The sequence below is a fragment of the Macaca nemestrina genome, chromosome 6 (genome assembly GCF_043159975.1).
Source record: "Macaca nemestrina isolate mMacNem1 chromosome 6, mMacNem.hap1, whole genome shotgun sequence".
In the NCBI taxonomy this organism is placed as follows: domain Eukaryota; kingdom Metazoa; phylum Chordata; class Mammalia; order Primates; family Cercopithecidae; genus Macaca; species Macaca nemestrina.
In genome coordinates, this window is record NC_092130.1 from 47,192,663 (window position 1) to 47,210,082 (window position 17,420).

At 48.5% G+C, this 17,420-nt stretch overlaps 1 protein-coding gene across 6 annotated transcripts in view; it reads left to right on the forward strand.

Annotated features, from left to right (window-relative positions):
* LOC105467155 (follistatin like 4) overlaps positions 1-17,420 on the forward strand; it is a 555,957-nt gene that overhangs the window by 508,015 nt on the left and 30,522 nt on the right. For all 6 annotated transcript variants that reach the window (XM_071098467.1, XM_011716594.2, XM_071098468.1 and 3 more), the window contains 3 exons: positions 8,620-8,740; positions 16,727-16,888; positions 17,261-17,395. In XM_071098467.1, coding sequence (XP_070954568.1) covers positions 8,620-8,740; positions 16,727-16,888; positions 17,261-17,395 — 418 coding nt within the window. The remainder of the gene's footprint in view (positions 1-8,619; positions 8,741-16,726; positions 16,889-17,260; positions 17,396-17,420) is intronic.

Below are 17,420 nucleotides of genomic sequence, written 5' to 3' on the forward strand. Positions count from 1 at the left end.
AGGCACATGAGGTTAAGTCATTCAGAGGAGTGGAGAACTTGTCTGTGGGCCTACAGCCGCCTACATGCCTTGGCCCAGAGCTCTCTGGGTTCCTTGCTTGTGGGACATACTACCTAGCCCCCAGCAATTCCAAGTCTTTGCTGTGGGGCTGTCTGTAGTTCCCAGGCCCCAGTGGAATGTATCAAATTGGATATGGGTCCCTGTGTGTGGAGCTCCTATTCTTACTGGCTGCTGGCCTCTGGCCCCAGCAAGGAAGGAAGCAACGTGCTCTGAGACCAGCACGTGGAATTGTTTAGCAAGGATATTCTGAGGGGGAGAAAACATTTTTCTATTGTATTCTTTAAAAAAAGAAAGAGAAAAAACAAAAAGGCCTACAACAAACTTGGTATATTTCAAATGACTTGAAAGAGCCACTCTTTTTTGTTTTGGATTTGTTTTTTGTTTTTTTTTCCACTGAGTCTCGCTATTTGGGGCTTTCAAATGTTGGCAGGCAGAGTACGGTGATAAAAGCAGAAAAACAAAACCCATTAGAAGAAAGTATTTGTGGCAGTATTTGAAGGATGTGTTAAAAAAGGTTCACTTTTCTCCCCCTACCTAAATGGTATAAAACCAGGAACAAATAATTCTAATGAAGCGTATACTCTCAGCTAGCTCTTCTTTGGAAGTGAGTTATTAAAAAGACCAAAAGAAAATGATTTAGGAGCTCATGACTCATTTAATTTTTATTGTCTTTATATGAACCAGTCATGAATTCATTGTAAAAAGATGAGAGGCGTTTGATTAGCATGGAGAGCTGTTTGCACCACGATAGACAGTGGTTGTAGGCTCTGCATTAAAATAATCTCATTAAACGCTTGGGTACATTTTGTTTTAAAATCTTAGAAAACACTACACTTGAAGCACTTAAAGGCTTTGACCAATTCTCTGTAGCATGTGACAAAAACATCTGAACATCCAGTTCTTTTGAGTTTTGAATGAGTTCAAACCATTGAGAGTGTTGTCCAGAGCTCTCCAAGATATGAGGGCCGGGGCCTGTGGTACTCCAGCCTGTGGAACTTGTGGGGTGACTCTGCCCCGCCAAGTGTCTCCTCTGGCCTTTGCTTTCTCAGTGCCTCTTTTGAGGTCCTCTTTCCCCCTTTAGGGGAAAGCCTTATGGGAAGCCCTGGCCTCAGGGCTTGACTTGTACTCAGTGACCACTTCCGGCCCCATCTCCAAGGTACAGGGTCCTTCAGGAAGGTTCTGATTCCACTTCTATACCCTGAGTGCAGAGCCCAGGAACTCCCCACAGAGTCTCTTCCTCACTGCCTCCCTACAGAGGCCCAGCCAATGAAGGAGGCCGATTGGTGCCTCTCTTGGCCACTACAGATTGGAGACCACCCCTCCAAGGTGGGGTGCACTCTCCGCACTGAGCAAGGACAAGGGAGCCACCAGGAGGTCCTGCAGCCCCTGAGCCATGTCCAAGCACTGCTCTTCCTCCCCTTCCCCAGCCCCATGCAGCGGAGCTCACATTCAGCCTGTTTCAGGTTTTGTCTACAGCAAACAAGACTGCAGTAAACATCCTTACACACACCTCTTTGCACATGTGTGTAAGTTGACATGTAAGATAAGTTCTTGGAAGTGGTGCATTTTCAGTTTTGATGGATTTTGCCAAATCTCCCTCCAAAATAGCTGCACCAGTCCACGCCCTCTCCAACAACGTGTGAGAGTTTTGAACACCATGTCAGGAGAAAATTTCTAACTGAAAGTCGTCTTGGTCCCTGAAATGAGCCGTAGAAGGAAATTTACTTAAATCCTCTCTGGAGTGTCTCAAGGTCAGGAATCAGCTGTCGTGGCTGTGAGTGTGGTCCAGGTTAGAGTCAGGAGCTGGAACCCTTGGTAAAGACTGCTCAGCCTGGGTCCCCATGATCCAAGGGTCCCCAGGAAGAGGGTTGCAGGTTTTCCAAAGGAAAGCAGTAGGTGTGAGGTGGTCTGGAACTTCAGATGACTGCTGCAGTGCAGTCTAGAACCTGAGTCCCTTCCCGCCCCAGCTGGGGATGCCAGGCTAATTAGCCAAGGAGCCAAAGCCCCATTCAAGGGCTCAGGCCTGCACCTCACCAGAGGGCCCCTTAGCTGCCACCCCTACTACATAACACTCTGGAGTCCTGGCAGGTCAAGAGGTATTTGCCCTCTGGCCTCTAAGGGTTGACAAGTGGAGGGTTCAGAGCAATGTCTGTGGCATGAGCCTTCTGTTGCGGGTGCCTGGGCACCTGTGTATACCCAGATAATCAGGTTTGTCCCTCTATGCAATTCCAGCACACATACCACCAGGTCAGAACTTCCCCATTTGAGTTTTTGAGCCAACTGAAGTTGGCTCTTCCACAGAAGACGCCCTCAATTCTGACATAAACGAAGTCAGGTTGTTCCCAAAACCACCCTAGGGTTCAACAGTTTGCTGGAAAAACCTCACAAACTCATTGTAAGTGTTATACTCGCAGTTAAAGTTTAATACAGCAAACAGAGTACAGATTAAAGTCAGCCAAGTGACGAAGCCCACAGGGTAGAGCCCAGGAGGGCTCTGAACGTGGAACCTCTGTTCTCTCCCAGTGGAGTCATAGACACGTCACTGTCATGGCGTCAGTTTCCCAGAGAAGCTCACCCAGGCCTCGGTGTCCAAAGTTTTTGCTGGAGCTCATTCAAATACTGCCCACGTGGCTGCCCCCTTGTCCCCAGCCCCTCCAGAGGCAGAACTGATACTACCTGGCCCAAAGACCCCAGGCAAATAAAGAGACCCCTATGAGGCATGACATTCCAGAGCCTAGAGATTGCCTCCCTGTTGCCAAAGAGGGCAAGGCCAGACCTCCCTGGGTAATATGAATTCTTCACTATTCTTCCTCTCAGGGCTCCCCAGAAGGTAGCATGCTAGGCTAACACACCTCCCTGAAGTCAGCAAATATTCATTGAGCTCCAGTTACGCACAGGAACCATATGACATGCTGAGGATAATACAGTCATGCACAAAGAGATGAGTCATCCTCAAGAGATGAGGGCCTCCCCTTTGGCACCCACGGTCAGAAGGAGAGACTGACCGCACACACCAGAGGACACCCAAGTCAGCCAGGGACCACACATGCCCTGAGCCTTGGAGGAACGAGGTGCTCTCCCCACAGTGGCTTCTCTCATGCCTCCAACTCCCTCTTCCAGCCCTGAACCTGGGAACGGGCAGGAGGACAGGCCACTCCGAGTTGTTCACACTGAATGCAGCTGCCCACAACAGCCGTCTTCCAGGGGGCTCAGTCAGCTACTCAGAGATTGCTCCAAGTTGCAGAGACTTCTTTTTCTTGAGAGGACTCTGAGAAAGAGGATGGTTCTTCAGGTCTTTGCAGGATGGCAAGTCCGTCCTATGAGGGGCTGGAAGGAAGTGAATGGCGCTGTAACCTCAGTGTTGGTCACGGAGGTCAGCACTAGAGAGCCAATGTGTTGGTATGTGTGTGCACTCATGCATGTCCATCATGTGTGCCACGTATCCATGTAGATGTTTGAGTGTGCTCCCTCCCCCATGTGTGCGTTCACATGTACTGCCTGTGTCCATGTGGATGCCTGTGTGTGCTCACCCACATGTGCATGCTGTCCTGGCTTGGTCTGGATAAGGGCCAGGCAAGTCTAGATGTGTTTGAGGAATGGCCATCACCAAGGCACTGCATGTCACTCTGTGTTTAGGTTCGCTGCATTCGACTGTGCGGTGAGATGCTACAGTTAGTGGCATTCTAGCAGCCAGAATTGAAGGATTGTGGGGGAAGAGACCCCCCCCTTTACTCCCTCCTCCCACAAAGAGAGCCAGGGGTGCTCCTGAGGAGGGCAACCTTGGAAAAGCTCTGAATAATTGTTTCTAAACTGAGTCTGAACTTGTAACATTGACAGCATCATTAACCTAAACTCTAATATCACTCTGTGGAGTCCTTGCGTTGAACATTTAGTCACTAAATATTCAGTATTGATGGCTCATTTCCATATTGCTTATACCTGACTCCCATGGATCACTGTGACAACATCCCCCATCTCATCTCTGTTTAACTATTGTTTAATACTTAAGTCTCATTTAATTGTGTTCTTTATTAAGGGCAGATACTTAGAAAATTGCTTTTTAAGAGGCGAGAACCATGTCTTTAAAATCATCTCTTTCCCAAAAAACAGATATGCATCAATACAAAGAATAGTCTAATCTGACATCTGTTTATTTCTGTAAGGAACCTTGATTTTGCTAATACAGTTCTATGCATCAGAGCAAAAAAAAAAAAAAAAGCTATCCATAAAGAGACAAGTACAGAGATGCAATCAAGCGTTGATAGCAGTATTCAGATGTATCTCAAAGAACATTCAGGAGAGGAAGGATTGCAGGCTTAGTTTTATGTAGCTTCTTATAAATCAATTGTTAAAGTAATTTTCTCACACTCAATGAGGTAAATTTGATTTCTGTAGCCGGTATTCATATCCAGAAAACAATATGCACTTTGTTCTGTCATTATATGATGCCCATCATTATCACCCAGAGATGTTATTTTACTTATTACAGAGTCAGCTTCTCCCCCGTGCTGAAGCCACAGGCAGGTGATGCTTAGGTGCTCACAGAAGAGCCATAACACACCCAGCAGCCCCTCAAGTCCTCCAAGAGCTGACACACACCCCTTAGCACCTGAGTGATTGCCCAAGAGTTAAGTGTCTGCTCCTGGGGAGCAGGGATTTGTACTTGGTAAGCAAGAAAAAAACAGATGGCGAGGTTAAATGACTATGTTGGAGGCACAGCACAAGTCATCAGTAGAGGGTGGGAATCCATGTGTGATAGGCTTTTCTAGCTCTTCCTGCTGCTCTGAGCTTTGGTCAATTCCAGCGTGCCCCAGCCTGAGGAGCGCAAAGGAGCCTCGAGTTCTCCCGAGGGCTGCAGGATGGAGAAGGGGACAAGTGAGGAAGTGGGGACGAGACTTGAGACCAGTGCTCTGCTCTTCCCGCCAGCTGCCTCATTTTGAGCCTGTGTGGCTGGGTAATATTTGAGTGGATGGGAAGGCAGGTGGGCACCTCGGCTGTCAAACTGAAAGAATCCCCACAGAAAGCCTAGCTCAGTGCCCTGTGCAGTCCACTCGACAGCTATTTTTTGAGGGCCCACTGTGCACCAGGACTGTGCCACGCACACAGGGCACAAGCCTCCCTGCCCTCCTCTGCAGAGCTCACATTCTGCAAGCGAAGACAGACAGCAAACGAGGTAAGTACAGAAAGCAGCAGGCGGCACAGCAGTGGGTCCACAGGAGGTGCCAAGCAGGGTGTGGGGCAGAGGTTAGGCTCCAGAGATGGGGCTGCCAGACAAGGTTGGAGCAGACTTGCAGGAGAGGGAGACAGACAGACGGCCCGGGAGGAGGGGAGCATGCCTGGCACCCTAGAGCAACAGCAAGGGGAGCGTGCGAGCGGACAGGGTCTGAGAGGGGCTGGCCCCCAGCAAACAAGGCTCTGAGTATGAGGGGCATGATGCATCTGCCTCAGGGCAGAGGCTGCGGGCCGGAAGCCGGGGTCCCTAGCATCCCCCAGGAAGGTGGCGACTGGCCAGAGCAGGAACCGTGGAGGTGGTGGGAGAAGACCCCACTCTGAATGAATCTGCAAGGAGAGCCTAGTGTCTCAGCCCCTGGGGAACTGGGCTTTTGTTTTGTTTTCTGGATTGGGGTTTTCAGGGTTTTTTTCCTGACGATTAAATACATACAAGGTGATGTGTAAGTTCCCAGCACACGGTAACCTCTGAAGACCATATGTTGGTATTAATGAGTATCATACTGAGGCTGATAGCTGGGAACAGTGGCCTTGAGGCAGCCCTCGGAGCCCAGGGCCCATCTCAACCTGAGGAATGTAGTGGTGCTGATGACTAAGCAACATCATACAGGTGGTGATGAGGGCAGGGCCTGCCAGGGCCTGAGACCAGCTTCAAGGGCCGTCATGAGAAGGGGCTATGGGTGTGAAGGCTCAGGAAGGCAGTTTGGAGGGAAAATGCCAGCACGTTCACAGCGCCAGGCTCCCTGCAAGCAGTTCTGGTTTTTGCCCTCTGGGATGGTGTCTACCCTGGGACCCGCCAACTGGGGCGCTGAGGAGTTTCCAAGCCCTGCCACCCCTTTCCCTTTGAAATGGCTGTACCATCGCAGGATGCCATCCCACCACTGAGACTCCAAGCTAAAGAGATTTTCCTCCAGACTTAGGTATTGACACAGGAAACAGCTTAGACTAGAAATATGTCGGCCCCAGAACTGACTAGTCATTAACTTTTCATAAACAACTCAGGTATGAACCTTTTATCACTCTGTTATGATGCAGGACAAATCAGCTATCTGGTGTTTTATTTTATTATGGAGGCTTCCACAGAATGGTAGGAAAGGGCTCTTTGAAGCAGAGCAATGTTTCACAGCAAACTCTCAGGGTTCCCGCAGGCCTCTGCGACATTTTACTTCTTTGGGAGCACTGCTAGGAGTTTTTCTCCTGACATTGCAAGCAGGCTGCGTGTGCCCACCGTCTACCTTCCTGCCTTTGCCCTACCCCAAGCTTCACTCTGGGCCGGCACCCCTTCATCCGGCTAATTAGCTAGAAAGTGTCTTTTGTTTTTTTGTTTTTTGTTTTTTGTTTTTTTTTTGAGGTGGGGTCTCGCTCTGTCACCCAGGCTGGAGTGCAGTGGCACGATCTCAGCTCACTGCAACCTCCACCTCCCGGGTTCAAGCGATTCTCCTACTTCAGCCTCCTGAGCAGCTGGGACTACAGGCGCCCACGTCCATGCCCAGCTAATTTGTTGTTGTTGTTGTTGTTGTTGTTGTTGTTGTTGTTGTTGTGTTTTTAGTAGAGACAGGGTTTCACCATGTTGGCCAGGCTGGTCTCAAACTCCTGACCTCAAGTGATCTGCCCACCTCGGCCTCTGGAAGTGTTGGGATTACAGGCATGAGCCACCGCACCCATCCCAGAAAGTGTCTTTAAGGGGTTTCGGGACCACTGTGGCCGGGCCTTCTGGAGTGTGAGCAAGAGAGAACACTGGCATTTCAGGGACAGGAGCTCACATGAATATCAGTGGAGGACCCAGGGAGCTGCCCTCAGCTGCTCTTAGCCCTCATGCCACCATGGCCTTCTCTCCTGCCACCAGAATGCTTCTGTGGGAAAAGGGAGCTCAGAAAGGGCCAGGGAATGGCAGGAGGGATGATTTGGTGTTTGCTCCAGGAGGTCAAGAGGAGTTTTACATCTTCTGCTAATAATAACAAGAAAAATAACATCCCCCATGTATATCATGCACCCCACATTCAAAAATACATTCATATACATTTTCTCACCAGATCTCCCAACACCGCATAAGGCAGGCAGGCCATATATATTGTCCACAACTTACAGGTGGAGAAGCCAGTGCTCCAAGAGACTGGGTACGCTGGTCAATGGCAGAGCTCAAGCTAAATCCTGGATCTCCTGAGTTCCCATCACTCCCCGCCGATGACAGTGCACAGCCCCCGTGCTCATCAGTGAGCCTGGGCCTTCTCTGTACCATCAGTTCTGAGCACCATATCCTGGGAGATGTCCGGTAGCCAAGGCCCAACCTGATGAGGGCTCTCTGTAGAAAGTGGGTAACTCCAATCCCTGGCATGTCTGTAGTTGGTGCCTAGAAGGGCCAGCATTGGGCACAGGTCTGCAAAAGGGAAGGCAGCTGACTGGGCAAGTGCTCGGTGCCCAGTGCTCATCAGGGGACTCCGATGCAGCCAAAAGCCCCTCCTTCCCATCCCTCCCCTATGCACTGGCCCAATAAGACCCCATCGTGTGAGGCTGCAGAGATGACAGTGCTGAGGCTTATTAAGCCATTTCCTGTGGAACCCGTGGGCTTCTGCCCTTCCTCATGCTCTCTGATGTTCCTGCCCTGTTTTTTTTGTTTGCCCCATTTTCCCCTTAGTTCTATTTCCCTTCCCTTGGGTTACCAAGATGTCTGCAAGCAGCCTGAAATCATTCTGGGATTGAGGTGGGATCTAAACCATAGGCAGGCCAACTGCAGCCCATGGGCCAAATCCAGGCCACCAACTTTAAATAAAACTTCAGTGGAACACAGCCACGTTCATTAATTTATGTCATGAAGGCTATTTTCATGCTGTAATGGCGGAGTTGGGTATTTGGCAGAAACTGTGTTACCCATGAAGCCAAAAATACCTGCTCGCTGGCCCCTTAAGAAAGTCGGCTAACCCCTGCTCCAAACAAGGCCTGGCCTCCAGAAACAGAGCTGCTCATCAGGTGAGCAAGATCCCTGAGAAACAAGCATGCAGCAGGTAAATGGGGGGACACGTGGGCCTAGTTGCTTGAAATTGAGAGCGCATGTGCTGGGGGAAGGATTCAAACCAGGCCTCATGGAGGAGGTGCCAGGTACACAAGGCCTTAAACAGATGCAGGGCTCTGGGCCCACCATGTGAAGACGAGATAGGGTTGGTTGCTGCTGCCCAGGACGGCTCACCCCTGCAGACAGCCCTGGCTGAGCCAGGGCCAGGCAGAAAGGAACTGTCTCCCAGCTGTAGGATTTCTGGAAAAGCAGGAGACAGCTATGGTTTCCAGCCTGTTCAATAAAGAGGCCGGTCTCATCGTCGTCTTTGCCCTGTGCAGGACTTCGGAGAGGATGATTCCCTGTACATCACCAAGGTGACCACCATCCACATGGGCAATTACACCTGCCATGCTTCCGGCCACGAGCAGCTGTTCCAGACCCACGTCCTGCAGGTGAATGGTTAGTAAATGGCTCCATGCATGTTGTCCCCTCAAAGCCTCCCCAAACTGCTGCTCGGATCAACCCTCGCACCCTCCTGTATTCTGTCTTCTTAAAGAAATATCTAACCCCAAAATATCTCATCTCACTTATAAGTAAAGGGGAACTGTGTGGAAAGGGCAGAGTCTGTTGACCAATTTTCCTATTTGGCTCCAACCAAAGCCTCCACAGATGAAACAAATCCAAGTGCCATGGCGTGAGCCATTCAGGCCAGTCACGCTCGGCAGCTGGGGCTCCCACAGACCACGTGGAGTGTGGAGCATGCCCCTTAGGCAACACGGTGCTGGTGAGCCGCTGTGGCCTCTGGATCCAGCGAGAGCAGAAACTGAAACCCACCACTCCAGGTGGTATGGAACCATATCACTTGTTCAATTAGGAGCCTGTATTTCCTCCGACAAGGGCTTGTGTCCATCTCCCTCCCCAGGAGGCCCAATGAGCCTCATCTTAGACAAGCCAGGACAGAAACTGAGGCTTGGAAGCTTTTCCTTGATTCTCACAGGCCTCTGTGTTGCCAGGAGTCCCTGAAGAATTCACTGCCTCGTAATTACAGTGGCCAGGGTTTTCCCAGCACTTGCCTTGGTCAGTCCCTGTAATCAGCCCTTCACATAGACCTTCCCATCCATGTATCTTAATCCACTTCATGGATGATTTGCTAAAAAAAGGTCACTTGCCTGGGGTCACATAACTGCTGGGTGTTGCTCTGGATCCAAACCCTATACTCTGACCTCTAGGTCACACTGCTGGCTGCCTTAATCTGGTCTGATGAAATAGAGTATGTATATAATGCTTGGGAAATGCCTGGCAGAGGATGTAGTTCAAAGTCCAAGGTAGGGCAGACACGGGGATGATTGTTGGTGTAGTTCAAGCCAAATTTAGCTATAGTTGGTGCACACAGATGGTCAGAGCTGGTGGCCCCTCAGAGAGCCTCCTTCCCATTATACAGATTGGGAAATCAAGACCCAGAGAAAATGTTCAAACCAAGAATAGAATATAGGCCGCTTCTCCCTGGAGCTGCCACACTGCCAGCAGCGGGGGCAGGATCCCATACACAGGCGGGGCCGCCAGCTTCTGGGACTTCCCCTTCCATGACTCTGCCCTGACTCGATTGACTAAAGAAACCATTTCAGGCAACTACTTCCTCTTTCAAATTATTAGTATAATTTGCCCATGGCCCAGACCTCCCAGAGATGTGGCCCGAGCACTGACAATGATTTATAACTTTGGGTAAACCTCTTGCATTGTTTTCATAGGAAGGAAAAAGAACTTCAGACATAAATGATTAATCCATTAAATTAAAAACACTCTCGACCTCCCCACAGTTCAGACAAGTCGCGATTCATTCCCAAAAACACAATAATAACCTCCTGAATCTGTTTATTACTCCCGCATGCTACTTTCGTGGCTGTGCCTCCTACTTAAGGATGTATTTACGCTGCCTTTCACGTTGGGAATGGTCGGTGTTTCCCAAAGACAGTGGGCCTTTGTGTTATGGATGCAAATGTTTTCACTTGAAGGTTTTCAAATTTAAGAGAAAATGAGGCTGGTGTGGTGGCTCACGCCTAAAATCACAGCACTTTGGGAGGTTGAGGCTGGATCGCTTGAGCCCAAGAGTTCGAGCCCAGCCTGGCCAACATGGTGAAACCCTGTCTCTACAAAAAATACAAAAATTACCCATGTGTGGTGGCATGTGCCTGTAATCCCAGCTACTTGGGAGGCTGAGGCATGAGAATCGCTTGAACCCGGCAGGTGAAGTTTGCAATGAGCTGAGATAGCACTGCTGCACTCCAGCCTGGGCAACAGAGGGAGACTCTATCTCAAAAAAAAGGGAGAAAATGAATGTGTGTGCCTAGGATATATTAATTTCACATTATTTTTAATGTGTGGATTAACACAAAAGGAAAAGAGATCAGGGCCAAAGGAAAGAGTTGGGTCTCTGCCATGTTGCCGGCAGAGAGCTTGGTCTCCGCCTTTCCTGGCAGGGCCCCAGGAACTTCACACACCCACATAGACGCTCCCTGTCCACACTTCCATCCTCCTGGCGGGAGGCTGGATCCAGAGCTCCAGCACGGGTAGGAGCTGCCCAGAGCTGGCTCTAACTTCGAGTGTGGACAACACTTCAGGGTGTTTTCAAGGAGAAAAATGGGGCATAATTGAGAGAGAAACTGGGATAAAGAGAAGGGTTTTTTTTTTTTTTCCAAGGTAGGAGAAATAGAAGCATTATGTGGGCTAACAGGAAAAATCCAGTAGAAAAGGGGACCAGGATGCAGGAGTGAAAGGCGTGGGAGCTATGTCCAAGCGGGGGTGGTGTCTAGGTAGTAGGTGGGCGTGACATGAGAATGGTCTGGAAGTGGCAACGAGGGCCCAGGAGGACGCCTACCCCACCTCCCACCCTAGTGGTACCAAGAGAAACGGGCTGCCTCTGAAGCCGCTGCAGGAGAAGCTGCATCCTCAGGAGGAAGCCAGGTTTCCATTGGCGCAAGAAGGTGAAGGAGCACTCATAGAAGAGTCTGAGGATGTGGGAGATGTTGCTAATGACAGCACATGAGTTCCAGAAGGCATAACAGAAGGTTCTGGGGAGGAGGGATGCCCCAGAGGCCTAGGCTGCTTGTGGAGATTGGCATGATCTGGGATAAGGGGCAGGAGGAGAAGAGGCCTAATGATCCCCAGTAGAGAGTTGGGGCAAAACTGGGGAGACACAGGGGCACCAGAGCTGGAGCAGACACATCTGAGGCTCCCTCTTTAGTGCTGCTGAAGGGCTGGAGGCCAGTGGGGAGTCATCTTACCTGCTTTGGCTCAAAAAACCCTCAAGACCAGCAGAGTGCGCATCTCACTCTAGGTACATGTGAGCCATTTTTTTGCCCCTGCTAATGGAGACCCAGGTGTCTTGCATTTAGTAATTTTTTTTTTCTGATGGAGTCTGGCTATGTTGCCCAGGCTGGAGTGCAGTGGTGCGATCTCAGCTCACTGCAAGCTCCACTTCCCGGGTTCACACCATTCTCCTGCCTCAGCCTCCCAAGTAGCTGGGACTACAGGCACCCGCCACCACACCCAGCTAATTTTTTGTATTTTTAGTAGAGACAGGGTTTCACCGTGTTAGCCAGGATGGTCTCGATCTCCTGACCTCGTGATCCACCTGCCTCGGCCTCCCAAAGTGCTGGGATTACAGGTGTGAGCCACCGTGCCCGGTCTACTCATGTATTTTTAAGTGAATGATTCATTTCACACCCTTGACTTGCAGTCAGGTTTCATTTTGTTCTAGAACACTGGCATGCACTTCAGTTCAAAATTAGCCCTGAATTGGTCTGGGAGAGCTTCCAAGTCAGGACTGACTCAGGGTCTCCCTTGGAACCTGTTAGGTAAATGCACATCCTCCAGCCCCATCTCAGATCTTAGGAATCAGACACTGGGGGTGAGCCCAGCATTGTGCTTTACCAAGCTCCCGCCATGTGCCCTCTGTGCAATTCATGTGGGTCTGCAGGATTCCTATCAGAGGCCAGGGCTGAGGCACAGGCCAGTGTCCAGCACTGGTGCTGGCCACCTCACTGAGGGGCCGGTGTACCACCCACCATACAGAGGCAAGCTCATTCCTTAAGTTTCCAGTTCACTGGACAAGCCCACCACCAGTAAAAGGACAGGCATTGCAGACATCAGGAAGCACTTCCTGGGTGAACTGAGAGTGTGGAGCCTAGTCCCTATTCTGACAATTTTCTGGGACCACTGTCCCCATGCTCCCAAAGCTCCCTCTGGAAGTGATTGTCTCATTCATGGTTAATTCTTGAATCACCTCCCCCAGACAGAAAGCTTCATGAGGGTAGGGCCTGAGGCTGTCTCACCCACTGCTGTGTGTGAAATGCCTGACACTTGGCTGGCATTTAGTAAACTTTGGCTACACAGTATTGAATTGACAGCTTTGTAAAATGCAGCAAGATCATCAAGGTGGTGCCACACTCAGAAGGCCCTCAGCTTTTCCGTGGTCCTCTCTCCCTCCACCCCACTTTGCAACATTTGTCAAACTTTGTACTATCTGGTATAGCAAAATACAATCACTCTCCTTTTTCAAAATTTCCTCAGCTGTTCTTGCATATTTTTTCTTCTAAATTCAGAATTGTTTTGTCAAGCCCCTACCAATTGATTTTTTTTTTTTTTTTTTTTTAAGACAGGGTCTCCCTCAGTTGCCCAGGTTGGAGTGCAATAGCATGATCTAGGCTCACTGCAGCTTCAACTTCCCAGGCTCAAGCAGTCTTCCCATCTCAGCCTACCAAGTAGCTGGGATTACAGGTGCATGCCACCATATCTGGCTAATTTTTTGTATTTTTGGTAGAATCAGGGTTTCACCATGTTGCCCAGGCTGGTCTTGAACTCCTGGACTCAAGCGATCCGCCCATCTCAGCCTCCCAAAGTGCTGGGATTACAGACATGAGTCACTGCACCTGGCACCTACCAAATGATTTTTTAATTGGAGTTAGATTAAACATATGGCTTAATTTTGAATTTGTTTCCTAACGATATTAAGTCTTTCTACCCAAAAACATCTCTCTTCAACTATCCAAGCCTTTTTTAATATCATCAGTGAAGTTTTGTTGTTTTCCTCATTGACTTCCATTATATTTTCTGTCTGGCCATTGCTGGTGTATAAGCAAACTGTTAATTTTGTACGTTTTGGTACTGGCCTCTTTACGTACCAATTAATCCTTATAGCTTTATTGGTGCAGTACCTGGATATAGCCACATATCATTTTTCTCCACCTTGGTACTATTTGTACCTCTCATTTCTTGCCTTCCATTGACAACATCCAGCATGACATTGGGAGTCTGGTATTGTCTCCCTTCCTTTGTCCTTCTTCTGTTTTCCCAAATTAATGTTTCACCATTTGAAAAAGAATGGTGCCGTTTCTTCTTTTTATAGAGATATTCTTCATTGCATGAAGAAAATATCATTCTGTTCCTATTTTATTGAGAGTTTTTCCCCAAGAAATTGATTTTGAACTTTTTTCAAAGGCCCTTCTAGTGTCTAACAAGAGAATCGAATGGTTTTTCTCTTTGACTTCGGAATGATTAATGGTAGATTTCCTAATAGCCATTGAAACATATTACCCTTGCCCATAGTATGTTCTTTTAATACCATGCTAGATTTGACTTGTCGATATTCTACTTAGAATTTTGGTGTATCTTGTCCTAAGTGAGATCAGTCTGTAGTCTTTTTTGCATTCTCTGCCAGGTTCTGGTGTCCAGGTTATGCTACCTTCATGATGTAATTTGGAACATCTTCCCTGTTCTATGCTCTAAGAATTATTCATTCCTTAAATGAATGAAGGAATTATCTGAAAAAACTTGTCAGAATGCCTTTTGAGTTAGTAGTACTTTACGGTTGTTTCAAATATTCTCCCCTTAATTCAATGCTGGTACTTCCAAGTTTCCTTTTTTATTTTTATTATTATTATTTGAGAGAGGTTCTTGCTGTGTCACCCAGGCTGGAGTGCAGTGACGTAATCATGACTCACTACAGCCTCGACCTCCCAGGCTCAAGGGATCCTCCCGCCTCAGTCTCCTGAGTAGCTGGGACCAGAGAGGTGTGTGCCACCACACCTGACTAATGTTTGTATGTTGATGGAGACGGGGTTTTGCCATGTTGCCCAGGTTGGTCTCGAACATGTGGATTCAAGGGATCCGCCCACCTTGGCCTCCCAAAGTGCTGAGATAATAGGCATGAGCCACCACACCTGGTCTAAAGTTTCCTTTTAAATGATCCATTTCGTTGAGACTTTCACATTTATTACCAATAATTGAATGTTCTCATATATTTTAATCCCCTCTGTGTTCTTTTTCTATTTTTACATTGATCAAACGTGCCAGGAATTTAGTTGTTTTGTTGGGTTTTACAAACAGCTCTTAGATTTTTTTTTTTTTTTTTTTTTTTTTTTTTTTTACCAGTTCTGCTCTTCAGCTTTCTGGTTGATTCATTCATTTTTGCTTCTGTCTCCACTGATGATTCTTCTACTTTATTTAAGTTTACTCTGTGGTTGCCAGGCAGGCTTGTAGAAATAGACAGTGATCTAGTAAGAACCCAAGCTTATTAACCCCAGGTCCTGGCCATTCCTACTCTAGAACTCTGGTGGCTCTACCCTACCACCTTCTCCAACCACCCCCCAGACCAGTACTCCAGGTTCTATCTCTGTGTTCCTGAATCCCGACCAAAATTCTATCTATTCAAAGGGAACCCCACTCCTCCCTCTACCCAAGGCAAGGTGTAGGGAAGTTTGTTTCTTTCCTCTTTGAATCAAGCAGGGAAGTTTCTTTCTTTCCTCTTTGGATCAAACAGGGGTCAGAGAAGAGAGCTACACATTTCTGTTGGAAGCAGTCCTCCAGATGTGCCTCCGCTGGAGCTCCGTGGACCTCCTCCATCCTTAGTGGCCTGACTTGTGACAGGCTTTTCTGCCACTCCCTGGCATTCTCCCCCAGAGCTTAAAACAAAGAAAAACTGAGGCGAGGACTCCGACTTTATTGTTTTGGGTCTCTGTGTGGTTTGGTATTGGGTGCTCTGAGCTCATGTTATTGTCACAGCTCTGGGCCATTGGATGGGATTGTCTCCCTTGGCGGTTGTCCATTTAGCTTTCACCCCTGCCCCCAACTGTGTCCCACAGACAAGAGAAGACTTGAAATTCAGACTGAGTTGATGGAATTATGAGCAGCCCCTGAGGAGTTGTGACAGGAGCTACAGAGTTCATTTCTGACAGTGAGGCAGTGGAGTTTTTCTTTTATCCTCTGCCCACCCCACATGAGTCACAAAAATTCTACCCCACTCAGGTCCCGGGATCCACACCATTGCCTGTTTCTACATAAGTACCAATTTGTTCTATGCTCTGGTCCCAAGAAAAACCAAAAAAAAATCTCAGTTCTAAAATCTCCACTGGAAAATGAATGGACTTCCCCAGAACAGAGGCCCTGCCAGTCAGTGCCATAAGTGTTTTGTGATACATTTCCTGCTTTCTTTTACTGAACAACAGTCCAGATGACTCTAGGAAAATGTAGCTGTCCACTTCAAGAAGAATCCATCTCCCCCATCTCCAGGGGCAGTGTGTTTAGTTTAGTTTAGTTTAATATGCAGGTATGTTTACATGTCACAAATCCTTTTTGAAAGTGTGTAAAGTAAAAGGTATAGCTAATGAAGAACCCTCAATTCCACTAAAAATGATACTTATTTCCTGGACCCAAAGCTAGGGGTAGGAGGGAGGACCCTCATTGCTTCTTCCAGGTCCCTCCCCACAGCCACACTGGGTAGGGCCAGAGCTCTGTGGAGGGTGTGGAGCCTTGCCCACCCATGCTTGTCTGGTGAGTGGGCAGGGTCACACCCCCAACCCTGAACTTGACTGCCAGGGCCCATGGCTGAGTCACTTCAAGCTGAGGAGGGCACACCTGGCCTTTCACCCATGTTCCGGGGGTTGAGAAGTGGAGAAATGAAAATGATCCACTGGAAAATGAATGGACTTCCCCAGAACAGAGGCCCTGCCAGTCAGTGCCATAAGTGTTTTGTGATACATTTCCTGCAAGAAATTAACCCCTATCCAATGGCTTTCTGATAACAGAAAGGGAATATATCTAAATTTTATTCATTTTATTCAGAAATAAATTTCAGTGGCTACTGCTCTTTACATGTAGCAGCTGAACAGCATTAAATATTTGGATGGCCTTCTGATCGTATTTAGAATAATGATGAAAGCCATGAGTCATAGGGTACAAAGTCTGACATGTTTATTGTCTGCAATCCATTTTACAGCCCTTTCTTTTAGAGCTAGAGTTGCTAGACAGGATTATTGTAAGCTGGTTAAACACAGAACTCCAGTCACCTCTTGGGTTCACCCCCTCTGGAGCAGGGTCTCAGGTTGGACCACAGGCCCAAGTCCAGGTCAGGGCCATCTCTTTCTCACCAGCACTGACTCTCACCCACAGTGCCGCCAGTCATCCGCGTCTATCCAGAGAGCCAGGCACAGGAGCCCGGAGTGGCGGCCAGCCTGAGATGCCATGCCGAGGGCATTCCCATGCCCAGAATCACTTGGCTGAAAAACGGCGTGGATGTCTCAACTCAGATGTCTAAACAGCTCTCTCTTTTAGGTAAGAACTGCCCTTGGTAGACATCTATGTGATATTCCCATTCAAATCCAGCTGAGACGCCAGGAATGGAAATGAGAAGTATAATTTGTTTCTAAGTCAGACAGGTTAGGAATGAACAGATGTCTCCCAAATTTCCCTGTTATCTGGGCTCACACAGGTCTTTTTGAGCTTTCTGAGAGCAATAATGAGAAGCTGTCACTCGGGTCCAGCTCACCCTCAGTGCATTTCAGATGTGCCAGCCCTTCCTGGGCATATGATCAGGGCTGCTGGCTGCCCAGGGGCTGGGCAGCCCTAACACTCTCATAGCCCCGTAAAGGAAAGTGAGGGCATCTCCAGCTGAGCAGTCCACCCTGAGCACTGTCCTTTCTGCAGCCAATGGGAGCGAACTCCACATCAGCAGTGTTCGGTATGAAGACACAGGGGCATACACCTGCATTGCCAAAAATGAAGTGGGCGTGGATGAAGATATCTCCTCGCTCTTCATTGAAGACTCAGCTAGAAAGACCCGTGAGTCGACACTTGCATTTATGCT